A 21,175-nucleotide genomic window follows, 5' to 3' on the forward strand; every position below is an offset into this window, starting at 1 on the left:
GAACAGCCAGCAAAGTGCATCTTGTTCTTTCACCTCTGAATTTTCCAGGCTATGCACTGGTGGTCTGCCCCTCCAGCTGCATTTTTCACCATGTGCCCCTTTCCTTCTGCTCTTCAGCAATGCTGAGCTTTCCGTGCTGCATGTTCACCACCCTCCCTTCCCCCACAGGCCACTGGTCCACACTGTTTCCTCTACCTAGAGTGCTTTTCTGTCCCCTCTTCATGTATCATGCTACCGTTGCATTTTACATTTGCTTATGTGATTTTTCTGTCTTTTACTCTAACTGCCCTTTAACTTCCCCATGATGTCATGGACCATATTTGGTTTAACTCATCATTTAATCCTCAGGACTTAATACAATGTTGAAGCACAAAGTATGAGCTCAATAAATAATGAATGAATGTAAGGATGAATGACTGTACTAAGTGATGAAGGAGTTGAGAGACTGTTAAAAAAATGAATTAATGAGTTAAGTAAATCATTGAAAACACAAGTTAAGTGATTTAACAAACCTATGGGCATTAAAAACAAACAAACAAACAAGCAAACAAGAACTCCAGACCATCAACTTGCATTTGTCTTGTAGAAAAATCTTGACTCTGACTTCAGAATTTATCTTAAATGTCTAAGCAGCAGTTCTTCGTAGAGAGAACATAATAGAAAGATTATAAATAAGAGAAAGGGAGCTGATTCCATAAGCCCTGATAATTTTCCCAGATTCAGAGACCTGACTTGCCCTTCTCTAAAGCACTTCTTGGTGCCTGGCCTGTAGATCTGACATGCATAAGTAGTTGCTGCCTAATTGAATGTCCTTCCACCCTGTGCAAGGTAAAAACGGATGAAAAAGCTTCCGTAATTGTTGTTCTCACCAAATTTTACTTGAGCCAACATCCCATCAAAGACAAGAATTTGTGAGAGTTCACGAGGCTGCTGTCTTTCTCAAAGAGGCCTAGGAGAATTCTTTTCTCCCGGAGTCATCATCAGCTTGGCTTGGCCTACTGTAAGGATGACCTAAACACACATACCTCCCACCCTATAAATATTGAGAACAATAATTCCAGCTTCTTCCAGGACAAGTACAGTGATCCCACCGTGGCCAGATGGGCTCTGATTATTGGTAGTTAGAGCCGACTCTTGTGGAGCGCAGTTCATGAAGGTAGATTGCTTTGGATGTTCTGCAGAAAGAAGTGTGTTCTCTATTAAACACTATGTCAACTGGTTAGAAGAACAGCTAAAACTGAGGGTGTGTGACCTAAGAAATGAATCACATAGTCCTGAAACCTTCTAAGTGAGTGCTGGCCAATTGCTAAGTCTGGGGACGCCGTGATAATTTTAAAAGATTTTGTAGGTCCCTTAGTTAAAATGAGAAAATTTGACAGTAACAGATGACTGGAAATCATGGGACATAGTCATGGGATAAAGATAGAGGATGACTAAAGTCCCAAAAGCAGAGCCAAAAGTGAGAAAGGCTGTTAAATGATTTTTATCAAGAGCACGTACCCACAGCTGAACATAACAGTATGTAGAGATGTGTATGTGTGTATACATCCATCTCTATATATCCATGTCTATATCTATCTCTATATATATATGTTATGATTTACATTTATACATCCCAAGATCCTCACCAGATCCTTTCCATTCCCCCTACCCAGGGTTCAAGGCCTGTGAGGTGGTAATCACAGCTTCAACTCTTACATTCAGAGGTTTATTTCAAATCATTTCCAGTTAGAACTAATTCCAAATGAATTCTTGATCTGAGTCCTTTCTTAAGTCCCTTGAGATCAGCAAGCAAGATTAGTAAAGATAAGAGAAAAATGCCTGAGACGTTATTTAACCCCCCTGATTTCAACCTTGTTGAGTATGAGAACAGTAAGGCATGTCAGTAAATGATACAGGCCAAACAAGTGGTGAAAATAGTAAGTCTTCCAGAAATTCAGGAAAGAGTTTAGCTAATGGACTGGGCTGTAGTCAGGTGAGCTTTGAAAAATAATTTTTGTACAGGCAAAAAAAAAAAAAAAGAAAAGGACCAGGAACATTGCAGAATAGAGTGAGATGGCCTGAACAAAGGTTCAAAGTTATAAAACATCTGGATAGTTTCTTGCCCACAGAGAATCCTGAATGTTTTTCAGAATTTTTGATTCAAATACATAAAGCGTACAGGCAAACTTTAAACTTGAAAGAGAAAGATGGAAAAGTTAATTAATGGCCAATTTTAGAGGATCTTAAACAAGCTTAGAAGTTCCCTCTTTAATATCCCATTTTTCCTGCCCAAAAAAAAAAAAAAAAAATCACGCTAGTATATTCCAGTTGACTTGAAGGGCAGTTAAGTATTGAATGGGTGAATCCTAGAGTCCATCTGAAGTGAAGGAGGGAGAAGACATTTGACTATTTAAAAATACACATAAATTAATATTGGTTAACTTGGGTAACCTCTAATACGATTGTGTTTCACAAGTCACTTTGTTTCTTGTCGAATGGTAATAGTTTGACTCTTATGGATCAAATAACTGAGTAGTTATTACCTGTATTAAAATCTTAGAGAGGTTGAATTGAACAAAGAAACAAAATGAAAACAAGATACTTCAGTATGAGGAAGAAAAAATGGAGGTTGGTTCCAGCTATCGATCAAATTTCAGCATCCTCCAGTGCTAGAGAGGAGATTCCCTTTCATGCTGGGTAATAGCCCTAAAGTCATGAGTAAGAGATGGCTAGGAAGCATATATTTAATAAGCTTTTCCCTTGGTCTTGTTTTATGTGTTCTGTCTGTGTACTTAATGTATATGTAACGTATCTATAATTAATGGATTGAAACTGCTAAATAATTAACCTAGGTGCTGGGTGATTTACTCACCGGGTGGGTGAATGCCATAGAGAGACTTTTACCTTGAGGTCAGTATATTAGAGTAGGCCTGGTATGAGTACATCAAATAGAAATGTCCTTGTTTGTGACTGACCTATTGCAATTGATAGTTTATTATTCCTCAAGGCAACTGTTCCCAGACTTTTTCTCCTGTGTTAGCCTAGGTCATGGATGAGATTCACTCGTGTGACATATGCTCGTGGGCATCCCTGGGGTGCTACACAATTCCCTGGGTCATACCATCATTGCATCTCTCTCTCCACTCATGAAGGCATGTTGGAGTTAGAGTGAATAGACTCTTATAATCTTGGGGAAATTTGAGTCTTTTATAAAAAATATAATTAAAAAAACCAAACTAGGTATTTTATTGATTTAAAAGTAACTTTTCTAATGAAATATTTCTATTCATGTTTAATGTTTGTGTCCACTTAGGTAGATGATCATATGGTACTAGGGAATGCTGACTGAATTGCTAAACTTGAAATTTTCTCTGCTGCTCCAACAGAATACTAATGTCATTCTGTATATATCGTGTGGTAAAGATAGAGGATGCCTAAGCCCTCAAAAGCAGAGGCAGGGATTCAGGTACCTATGAGTCACTGGAGGAGTGTCCTCTGGGAAAAACCTGGAAGAGAATGCAAGCTAGGGAGGGCATGGAGGGTAGCTGAGCAGGGACATGGTCTCAGGTGAAGTCTCGCCTATATCGCTTCCTGGAGGGAGATGTCTAGAGTATAAACTGCATCTCAGAGCTATTCCCACCTGAGGCAAGGAGGCTGGCCTTTTAAAAAAATCTCTGTATCAGTTAATCATTGAACTGCCCTTTAGGTGGTGGTAGCAATGGCAGGGCAGCTGGAGCAAAACCTCCCAGTCAATTTCCCAGAGAAGGGGGCAGCTGGAGGTGGTAGACAACCAATGCTTGCAGCAGCTGGGGCCAGAAAAAAGAATCTGAGTGAGGGTACCAACAGTTCTGTACAGAAGACAAGTGATTTGCTAGGGCAAGATGCTTGGGTACTGGGTCCAGTTTACCTGGGTCATAACCAGCAGTGTCACTAGAGTATCTCTGATTTTGAAATGGGATGAACTATCCCAAAGAGCAAGTGAGTGTCTTCACATTCAGGTGGTCTTGAATGTGACCTGACTTTGCCAAGACTGTATAAGGGATAGAAGTAGCTTCGCCCTGAGGAGTTTCCGTCTGATGGTTCAGGACCGTGGGGATTCTCCTGGCCCATATGGTGGAGAGCATCTCCTGGCCCGTGTGGTCGAGAATGTCCTGGCAGGACATTCCAATGCCATTAAGGAACTGATGGTCCAATTAAAGTGAGGTGCAGGCTTGAGCAATTATCTGGTTAATTTGGCATTTGTCCAAATGATTGGCTCACAAATTAGAAAAACATTAAGGCTAAACTAAAAGTGATTTCACAGGGACTTCCACAAGTGCTCATCTGCATCTAAGTCTGATTTCTCAACTGCCTCGTTGAGCCAGATTACAAAATCGTCAAATGTGCTGAGTGTGATCAGCATCCAATGAGAGGACGGACGCCTTTCTTACCCAAATGTCATCTAGGCAGGAGCTTTGCATAACTCGTCATGAAGAGGGGAAGCTATGCACTTGGATCTCAAATGCAAATCTGCTATCTTTTAACAAGTTGCTAAGCCTACATTTATCAGTAAAATGAGGGTGCTACTCCTCACTGTCAAAACTAAAAGAGATCACATGTGAAAACTTCTTGCAGATCTAAAAGGGTAGCAATATAGTAAGATGTGTTTTGTTTGTTTGTTTGTTGCTGTTTTTAACTAGTATCCATACCAAAAGCTTATAATGTAGACAGCTGCACAATCACCAGAAAACCCCATTTCAGTGGTTCTCAAATTGTGCTGCATATGACAGTCATCTGGGGAGTTCTTTAAGAGCCCAATACTCTACCATCCTCCCTACCAACTAATTCAATCCCTGGGCCTGGGACCCCAGGGCCCTTTATTCCTTAAAGCCGCCCAGGTGTGATTCCAATGAATAGCACAGTTTGGGAACTTCTGCTGTAATTGATCAGATCAGAAGGTAATTAAGTTTTCCCATGGTATTGATTCTCAAACTTTACCACGCATCAGAATCACTTGGAGGACTTGTTAAAACACAGCTTGCTGAGCGCTACCTCCTGAGTTTCTGACACAGTAGTTCTGGTGTGGGGCCTGAGGATGTGCATTTCTAACAAGTTCCCAGGTGATGCTGACGCCGCCGGTTCAATGCCGCACTTGGAGAACCACGATCCTAAAATAGGAAGTCTAGCCTGAACAGAGGGTTTTTTGTTGTTGTTGTTGTTGTTTGTTTGTTTAAGTTGAATATGGTCTACCTGGCAAACCTTCTGATTTGGATCAGGACTCTGAAACTAAAGTCCTTCTCCAGAAGAGAAATATCAAGCATCAGAGATTCCAACCATGTCTTAAAGGCCCCATTTTACCAAGATGGTGAATTAGAATTAGGCCCACAGAGTGACTTTGGCTGCCATGTGAGGATATACTTAGATGTTCTTGGCGTCTCCCTTCTGTGGCTTAAAGCCAACTGAAGGGAGACTTTGAAATCTGAAGGATAAATATTATGACAATTCCTTATGTCATTTCCCCCAAAGAAATGCCTTCAGCGAGTTAGAGTTTAAAATATAACTCAGGAATGCAGCCCAAGGCATCACTGAGTCTAAATCCCATGTACTGTTGGCCTACTGCATCTGCAATTCAGTGTTGTTGGATTCAACCAACTGTAGATTTCGGAAGCTATGGATACGGAGCGCCGGATGTACTATCCTTCCACCGAAGTCTGAGTTTTCTGTAAAAGTGCTATGAAGGCATTATCCATTCCAAAGTCCTTAGTCCTTTACATAAAGGGATTTCCAATAGATTGTTAAGGTGTAGAATCAGGAGGAAAGTTTGTCTTCTAAAAAATTATATGGTTTGGTTTGGTTTGGTTTACTGTTTTTGTTTGTTTTTTATTAGTTAGAAAGAAATATATTCTTTTTCCCTCTGCCCATCACGTTGACTTGTCTATTTTGGCTTCAGAGTAGCTCACTTTATTGTACTAAGTCTAGTAAGATAGTTTCCTACCTTTCCTATGTTTGACATCAGCCATATTTTAAATGTATTTATTACTTTATGTCTTTTACCATTATCTGCTGCAAGTCTCTATGAATTACTGAATAAATAAATAAATGAAATATTTTTTCTCTCCACTACTTTCTGGCAGCAAATTGATTCTCTTTTAGTAGCCTGACCCAGGGAGTATTAGAATTGGTGTTCACAAAGATTTAGCAGTGAGTTTCAAACTTTGATGCATTTTTAAACTACTTGGGGGTCTTGTTAAACTCAGATTCTGATTTCAGATCTGGGGTGGGGCCTGAGAGTCTGCATTTTTAACAAGCTCCCAGGTGATCACCAATGCTTCTGCTCTGAGGATCACTGTTTTAGTGGCAAAAATAGTAAAATTTAAATTATCAGGTCCCCTTTCGTGGTGGGTAGAGTTGAGGAGGTCCTCCAAGTGATTCTTATGATCAGTTAAATTTAGGTGCCCTCATCTAAGATCTGCTCTATAGAACCCTTTGTTATCCACTCTTAAGCCATCCCAGCGGAGTAGCTAACTTGTAAAAGCAAGTAGGAGTTGGAGGGAGGAATAAAGATTTGTTGGTATAACCACTCTACTTCCAATTAATCCATGCTTCCATGATTGAACCTAGTATTGACAAAAGCTCTATTAATCATATGAGACAATTTCTTCTAGAAACAGAGCGTTTGTACCAACAACATTCCAGCTTTTTTTTCCCAACTTGAGCAGACATTGGCTCTTCTAGGCTCCTGAAGAAATACATTTGTACTTAGTATGAGGCATGTTGCTTTTAATAAAGCCTTTTGAATGTGGTTGAAAATAAGCATAGCACAAAGGCAAAAAAAAAAAAAAGCAACAAACAAAAAAACAAAACAAAAAACTCCTTCAGTTAAGTGCCTTATTGAAGGAACATGATAAGCAAGAGATCAGTCACTGCTGGGCTATATAAACATCGCTTGTCCACATTGCAGTATGTTTCTCTTGAGCCCGCATGTCTAGGTCAGGGCACGTGTAGCTGAAGCCCTTAAAACTGCTGTGTTATTGTCACTCACGAAGTGTCAGGATACAGATTCTTTAAACAGAATGAACCAATCAAAGGAATTGGAAGGCAATTGAAGTTCCCGTCTTCTCACCACTGAGTTGTCTGGGAGTACCTGGGAGGAAAGGGGAGACAGTCGTGTTGCCTCAGAGAAAGACCCAAACCTGGGGAAAGCTGAACTCCCAGGGCCCACTTGCCCTGTAACCTTCCCCTAAGTATGTGCTTTAGGGAAGCAGGGAAATGATATTATGTGCCGGAACTAGTTCATATTGGCAGGAGCTGAGTTTATGTATCCTTCTCAGTTCGGCGTTCAGTGACTTCTTGTTGGTAGCCTGAACTCGGCCCTGATGGGAGTATTTGGACCACAGAAATTGGCAAGCACCGAAAACCAAGTTCTTTGGTGTTTTGTTTTGCTTGGAGAGCCAGTTGTTAAACATCTACCATCACACCAGTTCACGTGGTGTGAGAATACAGCCAGCACTCTGCATCCGCCAGTTATGGGGAGCTGGCTGTATTCCTTGCACTATGCTATTCAAATGAGGGACTATAGTATCTGTGGATTTTGGTACCTTCAGGGTCCTGGAGCCAATCTCCCTGTGGATAGCAGATGCCAAGGGACAACCGTATCAACAGCCCATATTGTTTCTTGGGTAATTCTGCTTCATTTGACTGAGGTCCAGAGAGGACAGAGTGTCCTGTACATAAGCCAGGAAGTTCAAGAAGCCATTTACAACCCCACTTGGATTAAAGAAAGGGCTGTGATATCCAGCCAAAGCCTGTGCTAAGTCCAAGATCCATAATTCATAGTCTCTGCCTTCAAGGAACTGATGAGCTAATAATTGCTAATAACAAGTACTACCATTTCTTAACCACTGGAATTCCAGAATTCTCACAGTCTAATTACTCTCTTCTGTTAAGTCAACAAATAGGGGCTTCCCTGGTGGCGCAGTGGTTAAGAATCTGCCTGCCAATGCAGGGGACACAGGTTCGTGGCCTGGTCTAGGAGGATCCCACATGCTGCGGAGCAACTAAGCCCGCGCGCCACAACTACTGAGCCCGCGCACCTAGAGCCCATGCTCCGCAACATGAGAAGCCACCGCAATGAGAAGCCCGTGCACCGCAATGAAGAGTAGCCCCTGCTCGCCGCAACTGGAGAAAAATGCCCGCACGCAGCAACAGACCCAACACAGCAAAAAAAAAGTTTTTTTAAATACATAAAATTCAACAAAGATTTCGATCTCTTGACAAAGCTACTCGTAATCAAATGTGGCATTGTACTGCCATACACTACTTGTTTAACCAAGGACACAAATACGTGGGAGTGTTTAGGACGCTGCGCCAAGTATAATGGAATGTCACTGATTTGGACTGATATAGCAAGGTCAAGTGCTTCCAGATATTTAAAAACTCATACTGTCTTATGATCGTCATACAGATAGGGTAGCTCAAGGGAGGTTAATAGGGGTTTAGCAGCTAAAGCTTTTAAAACATGTAAGAATGATTTTCAATCAACATGTTAATTATTGTGTAAGAAATGATGTTCTAAAATGGCTTTAAAATCTTTTTCTTTGAATAAGAAAGATTCTACCTATGTCTACACAATTAATGTTTGGCTTTCAAACCTTTATAAAAAGAAAAAAGGGCTAATCTGCATCCTACCTGTTGACAGAGAGAGTGTTGAAAGATCCTGAAATGGATCGTGTGCTTAAAAGCATTTGTCAGTTATCACAGTGCCTGAAATGCCAACGGTAAAGATGAATTTCTCATCCATACCAGGATGGGTGAGATATAAGATATGACTACTCAGCAATAGAAAGGAACTCACCTAGCAACCTGGGTGGATCTCAAGAGCATTATGCTGACTGAAAAAAAGAAATCCCATAAGATCACATAATGTATGATTTTATATATATATATATATATATATATATATATATATATATATTCTCAAAACCATAGGGCTGCAGAACAGATTGGTGGATTCTAGGCATAGAGAGGACAGACAGGAGGGGGTTGGATGTGCCTCTAAAAGGGTAGCATGAGAGAGATCTTTGTGGTGATGGAAGCATTCTGTATCTTTCTTTCAGTGGAAGGTACAAACATGGAAGTATTTCATAAAATAACATAGAACTCTACACCCTGTACCCATGATCAATTTCCTTGTTTTGATGTTGTACTATGGTCACATAAGCTGTAACCACTGAGAGAAACTGAGTAAAGGATACACAGGACCTCTCTGTATTATCTTTGCAACTTCCTGTGAATCTATAATTATTTCAAAATAAAAAGTTTTTTTTCTGTTTTCAAACAAAACTATATTTCTTTAAGCTTTTCAGCTTAAAATGCTCTAAAAATGGTGGTGGTGATAGTAGAAATAGCAGAGGGGAAGAGTTGGTATAAAGGACTTACTCTGGGAAAATACTGAACTAAGTACTTTATGTACAATACATGTATTTTATTTAATCTGCAAAGCAACCTTGTGACTGTAAATATTATTTGTTTGGTTTTATAATAACTTTCCCAAAAGAGCAGGAGCCCATAAACAAGAGCTACCATGGTAGGAGGAGCCCTGGGAAACGGGACGTTCAGTGAATTATACCAAAACCAGCAGGGCAGAGTATTAGAGACTTAGAAGGAACACGTTATGTTGATGTTAGAACAGAAAACTCTTACTTCAGCATTTCTTGACAGTCTCCTTGTGCATATCATCCCAAATCAGAGAGGCTGATTTTGCATCAGTCATTCTGAAATGATGGACCTAGAACGAAGAATATTTCCAGTATAGCCAGCTTTCTAGTTACCTACCCAGCAACCAGGAGAAGTTTGGGGTTTTAGTATCTGATACCAGCACTATCTCTTCAGTGGTGGAAATACTTGAATGAATATATGTACTCTGGGTTTATTTTTATGGAATGATGAGGTAATAAAGATAATAAATAAAAGTTAAAATAATATGAAATTCTGAACTTCTAAAAGAGCCATCCTTAATAGTCTCCATCAACTGGCAGTGTTCCCAGTGTTGTGTCTACAGACTCTGATAAAAGAGGCACACATAATTATTCTTTCCCCTTCAATAATAGAGTAACACATCACACCCATCTATTTCCCAGATGGGACTGCCACTGCACATCCCATTAAGGAGTTAGCATTCTTACTATCTCTCTTGAGAAATGATCCTAAGGCACAACTTCAGTTTTCAAGGGTTCTGTTGGCCACTTACAATAGCCTTGACATGTGACCAAGAGCCATTTAATTAAGTAAAAACAAACAGTTGAGAATTGCATAGAAGGCTTCTCTCAGCCGGATGATGCTTCTCCTAGGTAATGTAATGTTAATGAATTAAAGATCATTGATAAATAATAAAAAGTTGATTTCCCACAGGGAAGAGGTCCTGTAGCATGGCTTATTCCAACACTGGAGAGCAGTGCCCCCTAGTCGTCCATGTAAGAAATATTGTCCTCAAAGTGTATTAGATTTAGCAAAAGAGCATCTCCCAGGATTGGTGCTACTCTCAGACTCAAGTGGGTCATTTGACAATTCGTTTTATCTTTTCTGAACTACTAGGAACCCACTGAAATCTCACCTTCAAAGTGCACTCACTTTTTCCAGTGCCAGCAAAGGTTGGATTCTAACAGTGCCCTATTGGGACCTTACCAATAACTTTTAAAACCTGATTCTCTGTGAATGTCAAATTAACAGGGTCCTTTTACTTTGCCTTCAAGCCTCTCCTGAGCCAATGGTTAGTAATCAGAAGAAATTTAGGGTACAGACATGAAAGAGCATCATCCCATAAGCTTTAGGGTATCTCAAGTGTGAAAGATGGTCACAAAATGGCAGAGTATTAAGACACCCAGTAATGGGTCAAGTATTCAAAAACAGATGAAGGTCTAACAATTTTGCCCTAGGAAGCATTGCAGCTTATGGTGGCAACTGGTAGATTTGCAGAGTTAGATAACACTAGAAATAAATTAAGCAAACGAAGTAGACAAAGAGAAAAGATTTAAATTTATAATTCCATTTTTATTAGTGAAAGACATTCAAAGGCAGTCTTATCTCTAGGATATCCAAAAGATGATATGCACATACATAGTATAGTACAAATGCTTTTGACACTGGAATGTGTGTTTTCTGCCTTCTGTGTGGCTGATAGCATGCTATTTCAAAGCGTAGACGCAATACATAGTTTTTTGACATGTGTTGTGCATGGTTTGATTTATGTAACTCCTTTCAAATGCAACTGCAGAATTCCTGTTGAACAGATGAAAAATGTCTGCCTAAAGTGATAAAAATATGTGTGTAGAAAGATATAGTTTTAAGAAGGGATTTTTATATGTTACAGATTTGTAACTCTATTTCACACAGTACCCTTTTTAAAAATCTTCTAGAAACTTGATTTTTTTTTTTTTACATTAATGTGTCAGTTCAGGTGTTTCCATAAGATGGGAGTGAGTCTTTTCTGCTACAAGAACCTTTCTGTGGGACTTCCCTGGCGGTCCAGTGGTTAAGACTCCGTGCTTCCACTGCACGGGGCACGGATTCCATCCCTGGTCGGGGAACTAAGATCCCGCATGCCATGCGGTGAGGCCAAAAAGAAAAAAAAAAGTAACTTTTCTGTGTTGAAAATGAGCATGTGTGGGAGTGGTAAATGAGGAAGTGAGGTCAGTATAGCAGATGCTGGCTTTGTCCATGTATGGCACTAGTTCCAGCAACCGAGAACAAGGCCCACTAACTCAGGTCAACACAGCTAGTCAAGGCGGAAAGCACACTGACCATGACCCCCATTCAGCCCACATTTTCCTCTTGGCTGAGTTTGGTCACGTACTCTAACATAGCGATGTTCAGAGCGTGGTTCTCTTCTGCACTTTGTACTTGTTTTATACTTTACCAATCTCAACTCTTCTCTCTTCCAGCTTCCTTGTTTCATCAAGCTGTCTTCATACACACACACACTGAAGTCGTGTATTTTTTGTAGTATTTGTCTATTAGAAATGTAATCTGTCTTTTTAGTCACGCTAACATATTTACTAGAATGATAATTGTTTTTGTTAGTATTCCTGTTACATAAATATCAAGTACGTCTGTCCTGACCTTATCTTTTTCAGAACCCTATAATTTTTATTAAGTGATTTTGCAGATCATACAAGGAATGCATTTATCTAATTGTAGCAAAAACATTTGTACTTGCACTCTACTTATTAATTTCATTTATCATTATGGAATTACTCTTTGAATTATAGATTCCCCTCATGAATCCAAGGAACACAGATTGAAGTATCAATTGCCTGCTAGATTCATTTATTTAGTTTAATCTTCACATAGTAAAACCAGCCCCATGTGTACATTGCATCACCCCATTAAAAAGTAACCTTTCCATCTTTCTTTCTTTCTAGACACAAAGTATTTCTATGACAAAAGCATTTAATAAAGGTTTCCCTTGCTTCTGCTGAAGCCTGATTTTATTTTTTTTGATCACCAGCTTACGGTTTGGGTACGTTTAAAAAAACTGACCCCCGTCCTCCCCACCTATATACATACACACTCACTACCTGTCCTCTTTTAAGTAATTTGTGGTTAGCATTTAAATTTCACATTCAGCATGGTACGAAATCTTAAATTCCATCAGGTCAAATGGCAGTGAGTTAGGGATTTTAAATATGATAAAATTAAGATTCCAGGAGATGAATCTGTGCTCACAACATATCCTAAAACATGTTAATTCAATTAATGCAGAAGAAAATAGAGATTTTTCAGAAAGGCCCCTTCTGTATTTCTGTAAGGATACAGGTGTATATCTTTTGTTTTAGGAAAGAAAGAATTATTTAATATTATATCCACATAACTATATATTTGGTGTCAACATGAATGAATTTTTAGAATACTGGTAGTGAGGATGGAATAGAGTTTTGTAAGAGCAAGTCACAATTTATCCAGCAAGAACCAAGCATTGCATTTGGCAGTAGTAGTGGAAAGCTGAACAAAGTCGTTGATTTTAAGGAGAAGCTTTACAGATGGTGATGCTATAGACATTTCAGCACATCTTCTGATGGAGACATGCACAGAGTGCTATGGAAAAGAGCAGAGGTGGTAACTATCAATGAAGGGAAGCTTTAATCTACACAGTCAGAAAAATACCTTATGGGTTTTTGTTTTGTCTCTCCCTTTTGCTTCCCTGAAATTTTTAAATTTATCTTCATTTGAACATGGAATAATTTTTTTTAAAGAATCACTCAATAAAGTGATAGAATGTTCTATATTTTGATCTTCATGTTGGAGTATACCAAATGCATCAAGCTGTATGCACTTACAACTGGTATATTTTACCGTATACAAATTACAGCTCAGCTTTTCATAATCTATCAAAACTTCCAGCGCTACGCCCTTTACTTCAGAAAAAAAATGTAACTTCCTCCCTTTGATGCCCAAGACAGCAATAAGTCCATTACAGAAAGAAAAAAGCTATAAAGAATGATCTAGTGGGTTTTTTCTTCCATAATAATTAATTATTCTATTTTCTATATTCTCTTCCAGCTGTGGGCCCGGATTTTTCAAGAACCCTCTTAAAAAGAGTAACTCTTGTCAAAGTGGGAGGTGAAGTTGTCATTGAGTGTAAGCCGAAAGCTTCTCCGAAACCTGTCTACACCTGGAAGAAAGGAAGGGACATATTAAGAGAAAATGAAAGGTATTATCTTGAAATATTTTTAATATTTGATTAACCTGCAATAATTTATAGGTCTGTTATTAATAGTCCTAGAGGGAAGAATTTACTCTCTGCTCTTCGTGAACTAACTGTTAATCAAAGAACTGAAGCTTTGGAAATGGGTGGTAAATTAGTTGGTCTTTATAATCCTTCTTGATATTAAGATTCTAGAAAGCCCTTCCTGCACAGAGAGGTCACATGATCCCTCTTGAAGGCTGTTGGAGCTGCCTAAAGATCAGCAACTAGAAATCATCTTTCTTAATTTTAGCCTAAAATTTATTTGTAGGTTTGCCCACTTTTCTCCATCCTACCTCCTTTTTGTATAAACAAGTAAATCCAGTTCTTCTTTGCGATGACAACCCCTCAGATATTTGGCAGTGGCTAGTATGTCTCTCGTTAGTCTCTCCTTTTTTGGAGCTAAATGTCTCTAATTCCAAAACTCATTCTCAAATAGGATGGTTTTGATTATTTTAATCATGTCTTTGTGAAACAGAGTTCCAAAAAGAAACTTTTTTTGAAAAGTTTTTTTTTTCTTTCTGATATCTAAACTCGTCACCTGTGTGTTTCCTATTGTAAGGGAATTATGTTTAGAAGGCATGTCGTTTATACAGTGTAATTACAGGGGTTGTTGGGGTTTTAGGTCATATTGTGACAAATGGCAGGTATCTCTTAAGACCTTTTCTTGGCCGTCACCTCCATAAAATATATCCGCGACCCCTTTCTGTAATCTACTCAGTCTGTTGGAAGATAGTAATTGCGCATGAGTCCATGTCACACATCAGATCACGTTTACCAGCTCTATAAGAACGATTTTAATGGATGCTAAGGGTCAAGTACTCAAAGATGCAATTGGGGAAGGCTGTAAAAATGTGTATGTATCAACTTTATACCTGTACACCTTTGGATTTGCATATGCAAAGTAGATCATTACACTGATGATGTCCATATTAATGATTTTTGCAAACAAACCTGATATGGTTTATAGATGGTGTATTCACATATATTAAATTTGTAATATACATCTCTCTCTGATTTCTATCATATCAAGAAAGCAGTATAGTTTACAAATTATTGGCATGGCATTTAAATCTGGAGTCAAAGTTGGAACTTGAGAGCACAGTTTCTTATTTTATGTACCACATGTATTGCTTAGATTAAGGCTACATTTTTAAAGTTTTAATATAACCATGATATAAAGAAAAAAATTTTTAATAATGTGGATAAGAGACAGACATGTCAAAAACCGTGAATGAATGAAGCTCGAGCAACATGGTAGATCAAAATCCAGAAGCGGCAAATAAGCTTTGCTACTGTCACAAGCAGCCTGCAGTATCTTAAAACAACAAAAGGAAATTTCTCATCCACACTGCACACGCACCAGGGGTCTGCTGGGGGCTTTGCTGCCCTCTAAAGTATAGCCTGGTAGAATAGCACTCTCTGGAACATTCGAATTGCAGAAGGAAAAGAGGGTGGCTAAACATGCATGGGCTCTTAAAGCTTCCGCCCAGAAGTGAAACACTTCTTTTTCACTCATGTTTCAATGGCCAAAACAAGTCACATGGCTCTGCCCAAATTCAACCCAGCAGGGAAATACAGTCTTACTATGTGCCTAGAAGAAAAGGGACAGCCTAACATTTTGAACAGTATTAATGATTGTTTACTACTGCTATACCTTAATCATTGCTACAAATTGATTAAATTAACTTTGGGAAAATGATATATCAATATCAAGAATTATTTTTATTTAATTAATTTATTTATTTATTTTTGGCTGTGTTGGGTCTTCGTTTCTGTGCGAGGGCTTTCTCTAGTTGCGGCGAGCGGGGGCCACTCTTCATCGCGGTGCGCCAGCCTCTCACTATCGCGGCCTCTCTTGTTGCGGAGCCCAGGCTCCAGACGCGCAGGCTCAGTAGTTGTGGCTCACGGGCCTAGTTGCTCCGCGGCATGTGGGATCTTCCCAGACCAGGGCTCGAACCCGTGTCCCCTGCATTAGCAGGCAGATTCTCAACCACTGCGCCACCAGGGAAGCCCAAGAATTATTTTTAATAAGTGAATTTAATTGACTGTTTCTACCACTTAGCTTACCACAAAGCTTATCTCTCTTCAATTTTTGTTTTTTCTTCTGACTTGATTAATGGGGTTCAAATATTGCCTCAACATTTATGTGGCACTAAAGGTACCTTTAAAGCGAGGGAACTCCCCATCATTACTCAAGTCTTGGTATTTATCACCTCCACCTCCAGTGTCACCAGGCATGACCCAAACTATCAGTATTAGCACTTTTTCTCCCCATGGGTGCTGCGTTCTCACAGTTTTATTTCTCCCTGCTACCTGGCTCACAATGTGTTAAACAGATAGGTTGATTTCCCTAATGTAAATGAATCCAAAAGCTGGCCTGGTGTAATTTAAAGGGGAATGGTGGGGACTTCAGTGTGTGCCCCATCCAAGGGAGACACCCGCCACTCAATTCTAGCATATTTTTGCCACCAAATGGAGATGCAGGTCCGTTGCCTACCCACCATCTCATTTTTCAAGGGAAACTAGAAATAAGGAATTTAATTTGAACTATCTTAATTTTTAACCATCAGCACCTTTTAAAAATTTTAATGTTAATACAATATGGTCCACACATCCATGGACCAAGTTTACTCCATGGGCTGCTGGTTTTGAAGTTACAAGAAAGACATAATCTCAGCTGAACATCCTGTAATTTCTGAAAAGTGTGAAAAATAAGAAAGATATTACCATTATTTTCTCACTGGCAGAGAAGAAATTCCACCATTTTCCTCTATTTTTTTCTGATAAAGGAGAAGCATAATTAAGTGGATAAGTGAACAAAAGCAATCATATGTAGAATTCAGAAGTGAAAAATTTTAGAATTCCTATTTTAGGAAAGGATTGACATTGTTAGAACAACACAAAAGGAAAAATTGTTTGACTGTGTCCAGTGTTGAGTAATACTTTCTAATATACTGACTTGTTAGCCCTAATTCTTTTTTGAGATGTGGAATCCTAAGAATCAAAAGGCAAACCTTTAACATTTGAATAAAAGATTTTTGAAAATTTTATTGAAGTATTGTTGATTTACAATGTTGTGTTAATTTCTGCTGTACAGCAGAGCGACTCAGTTACACGTATATATATTCTTTTTCATATTCTTTTCCACTATGGTTTATCACAGGATATTGAATATAGTTCCCTGTGCTGTACAGTAGGACCTTGTTGTTTATCCTGTATATAATAGATTGCATCTGCTAATCCCAAACTTCTAATCCATCCTTCCCCCACTCTCCCCTCCCCCTTGGCAACCACAAGTCTGTTCTCTATGTCTGTGAGTCTGTTTTTGTTTCATAGATATGTTTTGTATCATATTTTTAGATTTCACATATAAGTGATATCATATGGTATTTGTCTTTCTCTTTCTGACTTACTTCACTTAGTATGATAATCTCTAGGTCCATCCTTGTTGCTGCAAATGGCATTATTTCATTCTTTTTTATGGCTGATTAGTATTCCATTGTATATATGTACCACATCTTCTTTATCCATTCATCTGTCAACGGACATTTAGGTTGTTTCCATGTCTTGGCTATTTATTGTAAATAGTGCTGCTTACGAACATAGGGGGTGCGTGTATCTTTTCCGAATTATAGTTTTGTCTGGGTATATGCTCAGGAGTGGGATTGCTGGATCATATGGCAACTCTATTTTTGGTTTTTTGAGGAACTTCCATAATGTTTTTCATAGTGGCTGCACCAATTTACATTCCCAACAGTGCAAGAGGGTTCCCCTTTCTCCACACTCTCTCCAGCATTTGTTACTTGTAGACTTTTTAATGATGGCCTTTAACATTTGAATAAAAGATTATTAATCTCAATTACAAAATATCGATATAAACCAAGTTTCAGTGGAACAAAATTTGTGATCAAGCACCACTTTTTATTAATGTTCTCCCTAGAGCTTATGTTTTGACTTTGCCAAACGCTACTTAAGGGATTTTTAATTTCAAATTTAACTAATCAACTGCCTACAAATGAGTTTACAGTAAAAAGTATAAGAAGCAACATTTTTAAATGTTTACATTCTGATCTTATATGGTGGTATTATAGTTATCTCAGTGGGTATGGATTCAAAAATACTGATTTAATGTTAACATGTGAGCAATTTAAAAAATATGTTTGTATATCCTTACTTTGGTTTTTCAAGGCTTTAGAAATTTAAATCATATTTACACTGGCCTTATCTATATTAAACCAGTCATCTAAATGAAAGATTGAATCTTCAATTTTATAGCTTTGCTATTGGGTAGGCAGAATAGCCATAAACATAAATCATTTCTTGTTTTCTTGTATATTTATCCAGCGATCAGAGTGTAGGCAATAGCAGACATTTAAAACAGGGATGACTTTTCACAAAGGCGCAAGTACTTTACTTCTCAGGAGAGGCCTCTAGTCGCCACCAAAGCAGTGGAATCATTTGGATTAATTGAGCAATTAAGCCAACTAACTGAATAAAGTTGATAATTTTGTTTATTTTTAGTTTCTAGACAGAAGGCACTTGAGGCAGATGAGGTTGAAGTTGATCTATTACAAACAAAAACATCAAAATATAGAAATAACAGAATCCTTAGTAAAAACCTAGGCTCCTAGAATTATAGGGAGCCATTAAACCAACCTGGATGGACTCTTGATTGCAAGTGACAGAAACCCAACTCAGCGGTGACTTCAGTACAAAAGGGAATTCATTGGCTCCACATTTGAGAAGACCAGGGATGGGCTGTGACTTGAGGTGTGACCAGGTTCAGGTGCTTACACGGTGGCATCAGGACCGGATGGCTTTGTTCATCTCTCACCAGTGCCCTCCTCTTTGTTGGCTCCATTTTCTGATGGGTTGTCTTTTCCTGGTGGTAGGATGGCTGCCAGCAGCACCGTGCTTGCCCTCTCTTCTAACAATTCCAGAAGAGGTGTTCATGAAATTGAATAAACCTGCCTTGGTCAGTGATCTCCCCTGAACCAGTAACATTCAAGGGGGTGTGATGCACTGATTAGAAGCACATGATCGTGTGCTTATCCTATGAGGCACTTGGAGAAGCACCACCTCAGACCTCATGGACTGAGAATGGGACAGGGGTTTCCCCAAAGAAATGTAGGGTCCTACAACCAGAAAAAGAATAAATGGATGCTAGGCAGGCAGTAATGTCAAATTCCTACTCTAGTCATGGAGCCTAGCCTCCATTCCAGGACAGGGATCCCCACAATGGCTGGACCCTCACCTTCCCTGGTTACGTCTAAGATGGAGACCTAACTAATTGTTAGGTTATTTCTTTATAACCAACATCCTTGTAATTTCCACTCTGAAGTTATACTAAACAATCTAATTCTTTTCCACCACCCCTCTTCCCCTTATATTCTAACAAGCTATTCTCAAGTCCTCTTTCAATTCTTTTCCAAGCCCAAATGTCCCTGATCATCTTCATATGACATTATTTGGCATCCTCTCACTGTCTTAAGCATTTCTTTCAATGTCTTTCTGAAAGCCAGAATTAAATCTGCCATTCGGAATTAAAACAGTATTAATAAGGGCATAAATATTTTTCTTTATCTCTGTAGCAAACAATGACAATTATTGTTATCTTATATCCCTAAAGAGGAAAAATTATCTTCAGTGAGCTTAGATTAGTAAGGCAGGTGAGTGTACATCATAGAAAGACCACTCCCTCCCAGTGATTATTTTTAAAAATTAACTTAGTGCTTAAAGGGGTAAATGTAGTTGTCTGGAAAATTCACTTAGAGAAAATATTTTATTTCTCACTGAAGCTGAAGAAATGAGTGAAATGTTACTCTAGTTAACAATGTGTGAATAATGACTTCTTATTCTTACTCATCCTTGAGAATTTCTCTGCTTCCTTTTAGACATTAGGCTAATACATTATATCAAGCTAATGGATAATAACTAAGTAGAGATATGCTGCTGAATGTTTCCGAAAAGAATCTGAAACTTACAGCCTGCATGTCACAGGCATGGTTTCAGAACAGCAGCAGGACTATTTTGTCAAACTAGCCAACACAAATTTTGATCGATGAACGAAACATTCATTGGATGCTTACCACATGCTAAGCCCTTTGCTTGGCACTGAGGACAGAGAGAAAGTGGAGACATAAACCCAGCCCTCAAGATGCTCTTAGAGGACTTCCCTGGTGGCGCAGTGGTTAAGAATCAACCTGGCAATGCAGGGAACACAGGTTCGAGCCCTAGTCTGGGAAGATCCCACATGCCACGGAGCAACTAAGCGCGTGTGCCACAACTTCTGAGCCTGCATTCTAGAGCCCCCGAGCCACAACTGCTGAGCCCGCGTGCCACAACTACTGAAGCCTGCACGCCTAGAGCCCATGCTCCGCAACAAGAGAAGCCACCGCAATGAGAAGCCCACGCACCGCAATGAAGAGTAGCCCCACTCGCCACAACTAGAGAAAGCCTGCGTGCAGCAACGGAGACCCAACACAGCCAAAAATAAATAAATAAATAAATAAATTTATTTTTAAAAAAGATGCTCTTAGAACAGTGCAGGGGGCCCAGTAGCAAAATAGCAACATGTTTTTCAATAATCCTAGGGCGTATGTTATAAAGGTGATATATTAAGATGGAACATTGGAAAACGTAGGCCAACAATAGATGGTGGAAGCCTTGAATTTTATGTCTGTAGAGTTTAGACTTGAACTCTGGGAGAGAATTGAAGGATTTTATGCAAGGGAGTGCACTGTCATACACGTGCTGCAGAAAGGTTGCTCTGCCTGTGACATGGAGAAAGAATCAGAGTAGAACAAGATTTGGCAGGTAGAGAGACCAGTTGCAGGCAGTAAGCTGGGACGGAAATCAAAAGGACTTGAATGATGTCAGTCTTCTGAGAGTATAGGAGAGAAGACAGATAGATGAGCTATGAAAGAGTAGAATTTAAATTTAAGCAGAAAGATTTTTGAAAGAAGGAAGGAAAAAAGAAAATGACTCCTAGGATTCTAACTTGAGCAGCTGGTAGATGGCAGTGCCATTTACCACAATACTGAGTACAGAAAAAACAAGTTTGAGAGCGGAAAATAAAGACATTAGTGTTAACATGTTAAATCTGACGTGCCTGTAAGTGGCGATGTCACATTCAGATGGGAATTCCCATTCAGTGTCACCTTCTCAGCAAAGCTTTTTCCCAGCTAACCTATTTCAAATTGTAAACACCGCCCCCGTCCTCTTTCCATGCTTTATAGTTTCCATAGTTCTTATCACCATATAACATGCTGCATATTTGCTTTTTTGTTTTATTATCTGTTTTCTCCACCCTCCATTTAATCATAGTGTAAATTCCATGAAAACAGAGACGTGTGTGTGCATGCACGTGTGTGTGTGTGTGTGTGTGGCTTAAACAATACAAATTTAATATCATACAGCCCTGGAGGTCATAAGTCTGAAATGGTTCCTCTTGAGCTGAAGTCACGTGTT

General features: G+C 39.1%; 1 protein-coding gene across 8 annotated transcripts in view; it reads left to right on the plus strand.

Moving 5' to 3' along the window:
• Positions 1–21,175, plus strand: part of CNTN4 (contactin 4) — a 928,656-nt gene that overhangs the window by 775,816 nt on the left and 131,665 nt on the right. For all 8 annotated transcript variants that reach the window (XM_082412135.1, XM_082412132.1, XM_082412131.1 and 5 more), the window contains one exon: positions 13,519–13,669. In XM_082412135.1, the coding sequence (XP_082268261.1) occupies positions 13,519–13,669 (151 nt within the window). The remainder of the gene's footprint in view (positions 1–13,518; positions 13,670–21,175) is intronic.

Source organism: Balaenoptera physalus (genome assembly GCF_965194825.1).
Source record: "Balaenoptera physalus genome assembly, chromosome: 11".
Classification (NCBI taxonomy): domain Eukaryota; kingdom Metazoa; phylum Chordata; class Mammalia; order Artiodactyla; family Balaenopteridae; genus Balaenoptera; species Balaenoptera physalus.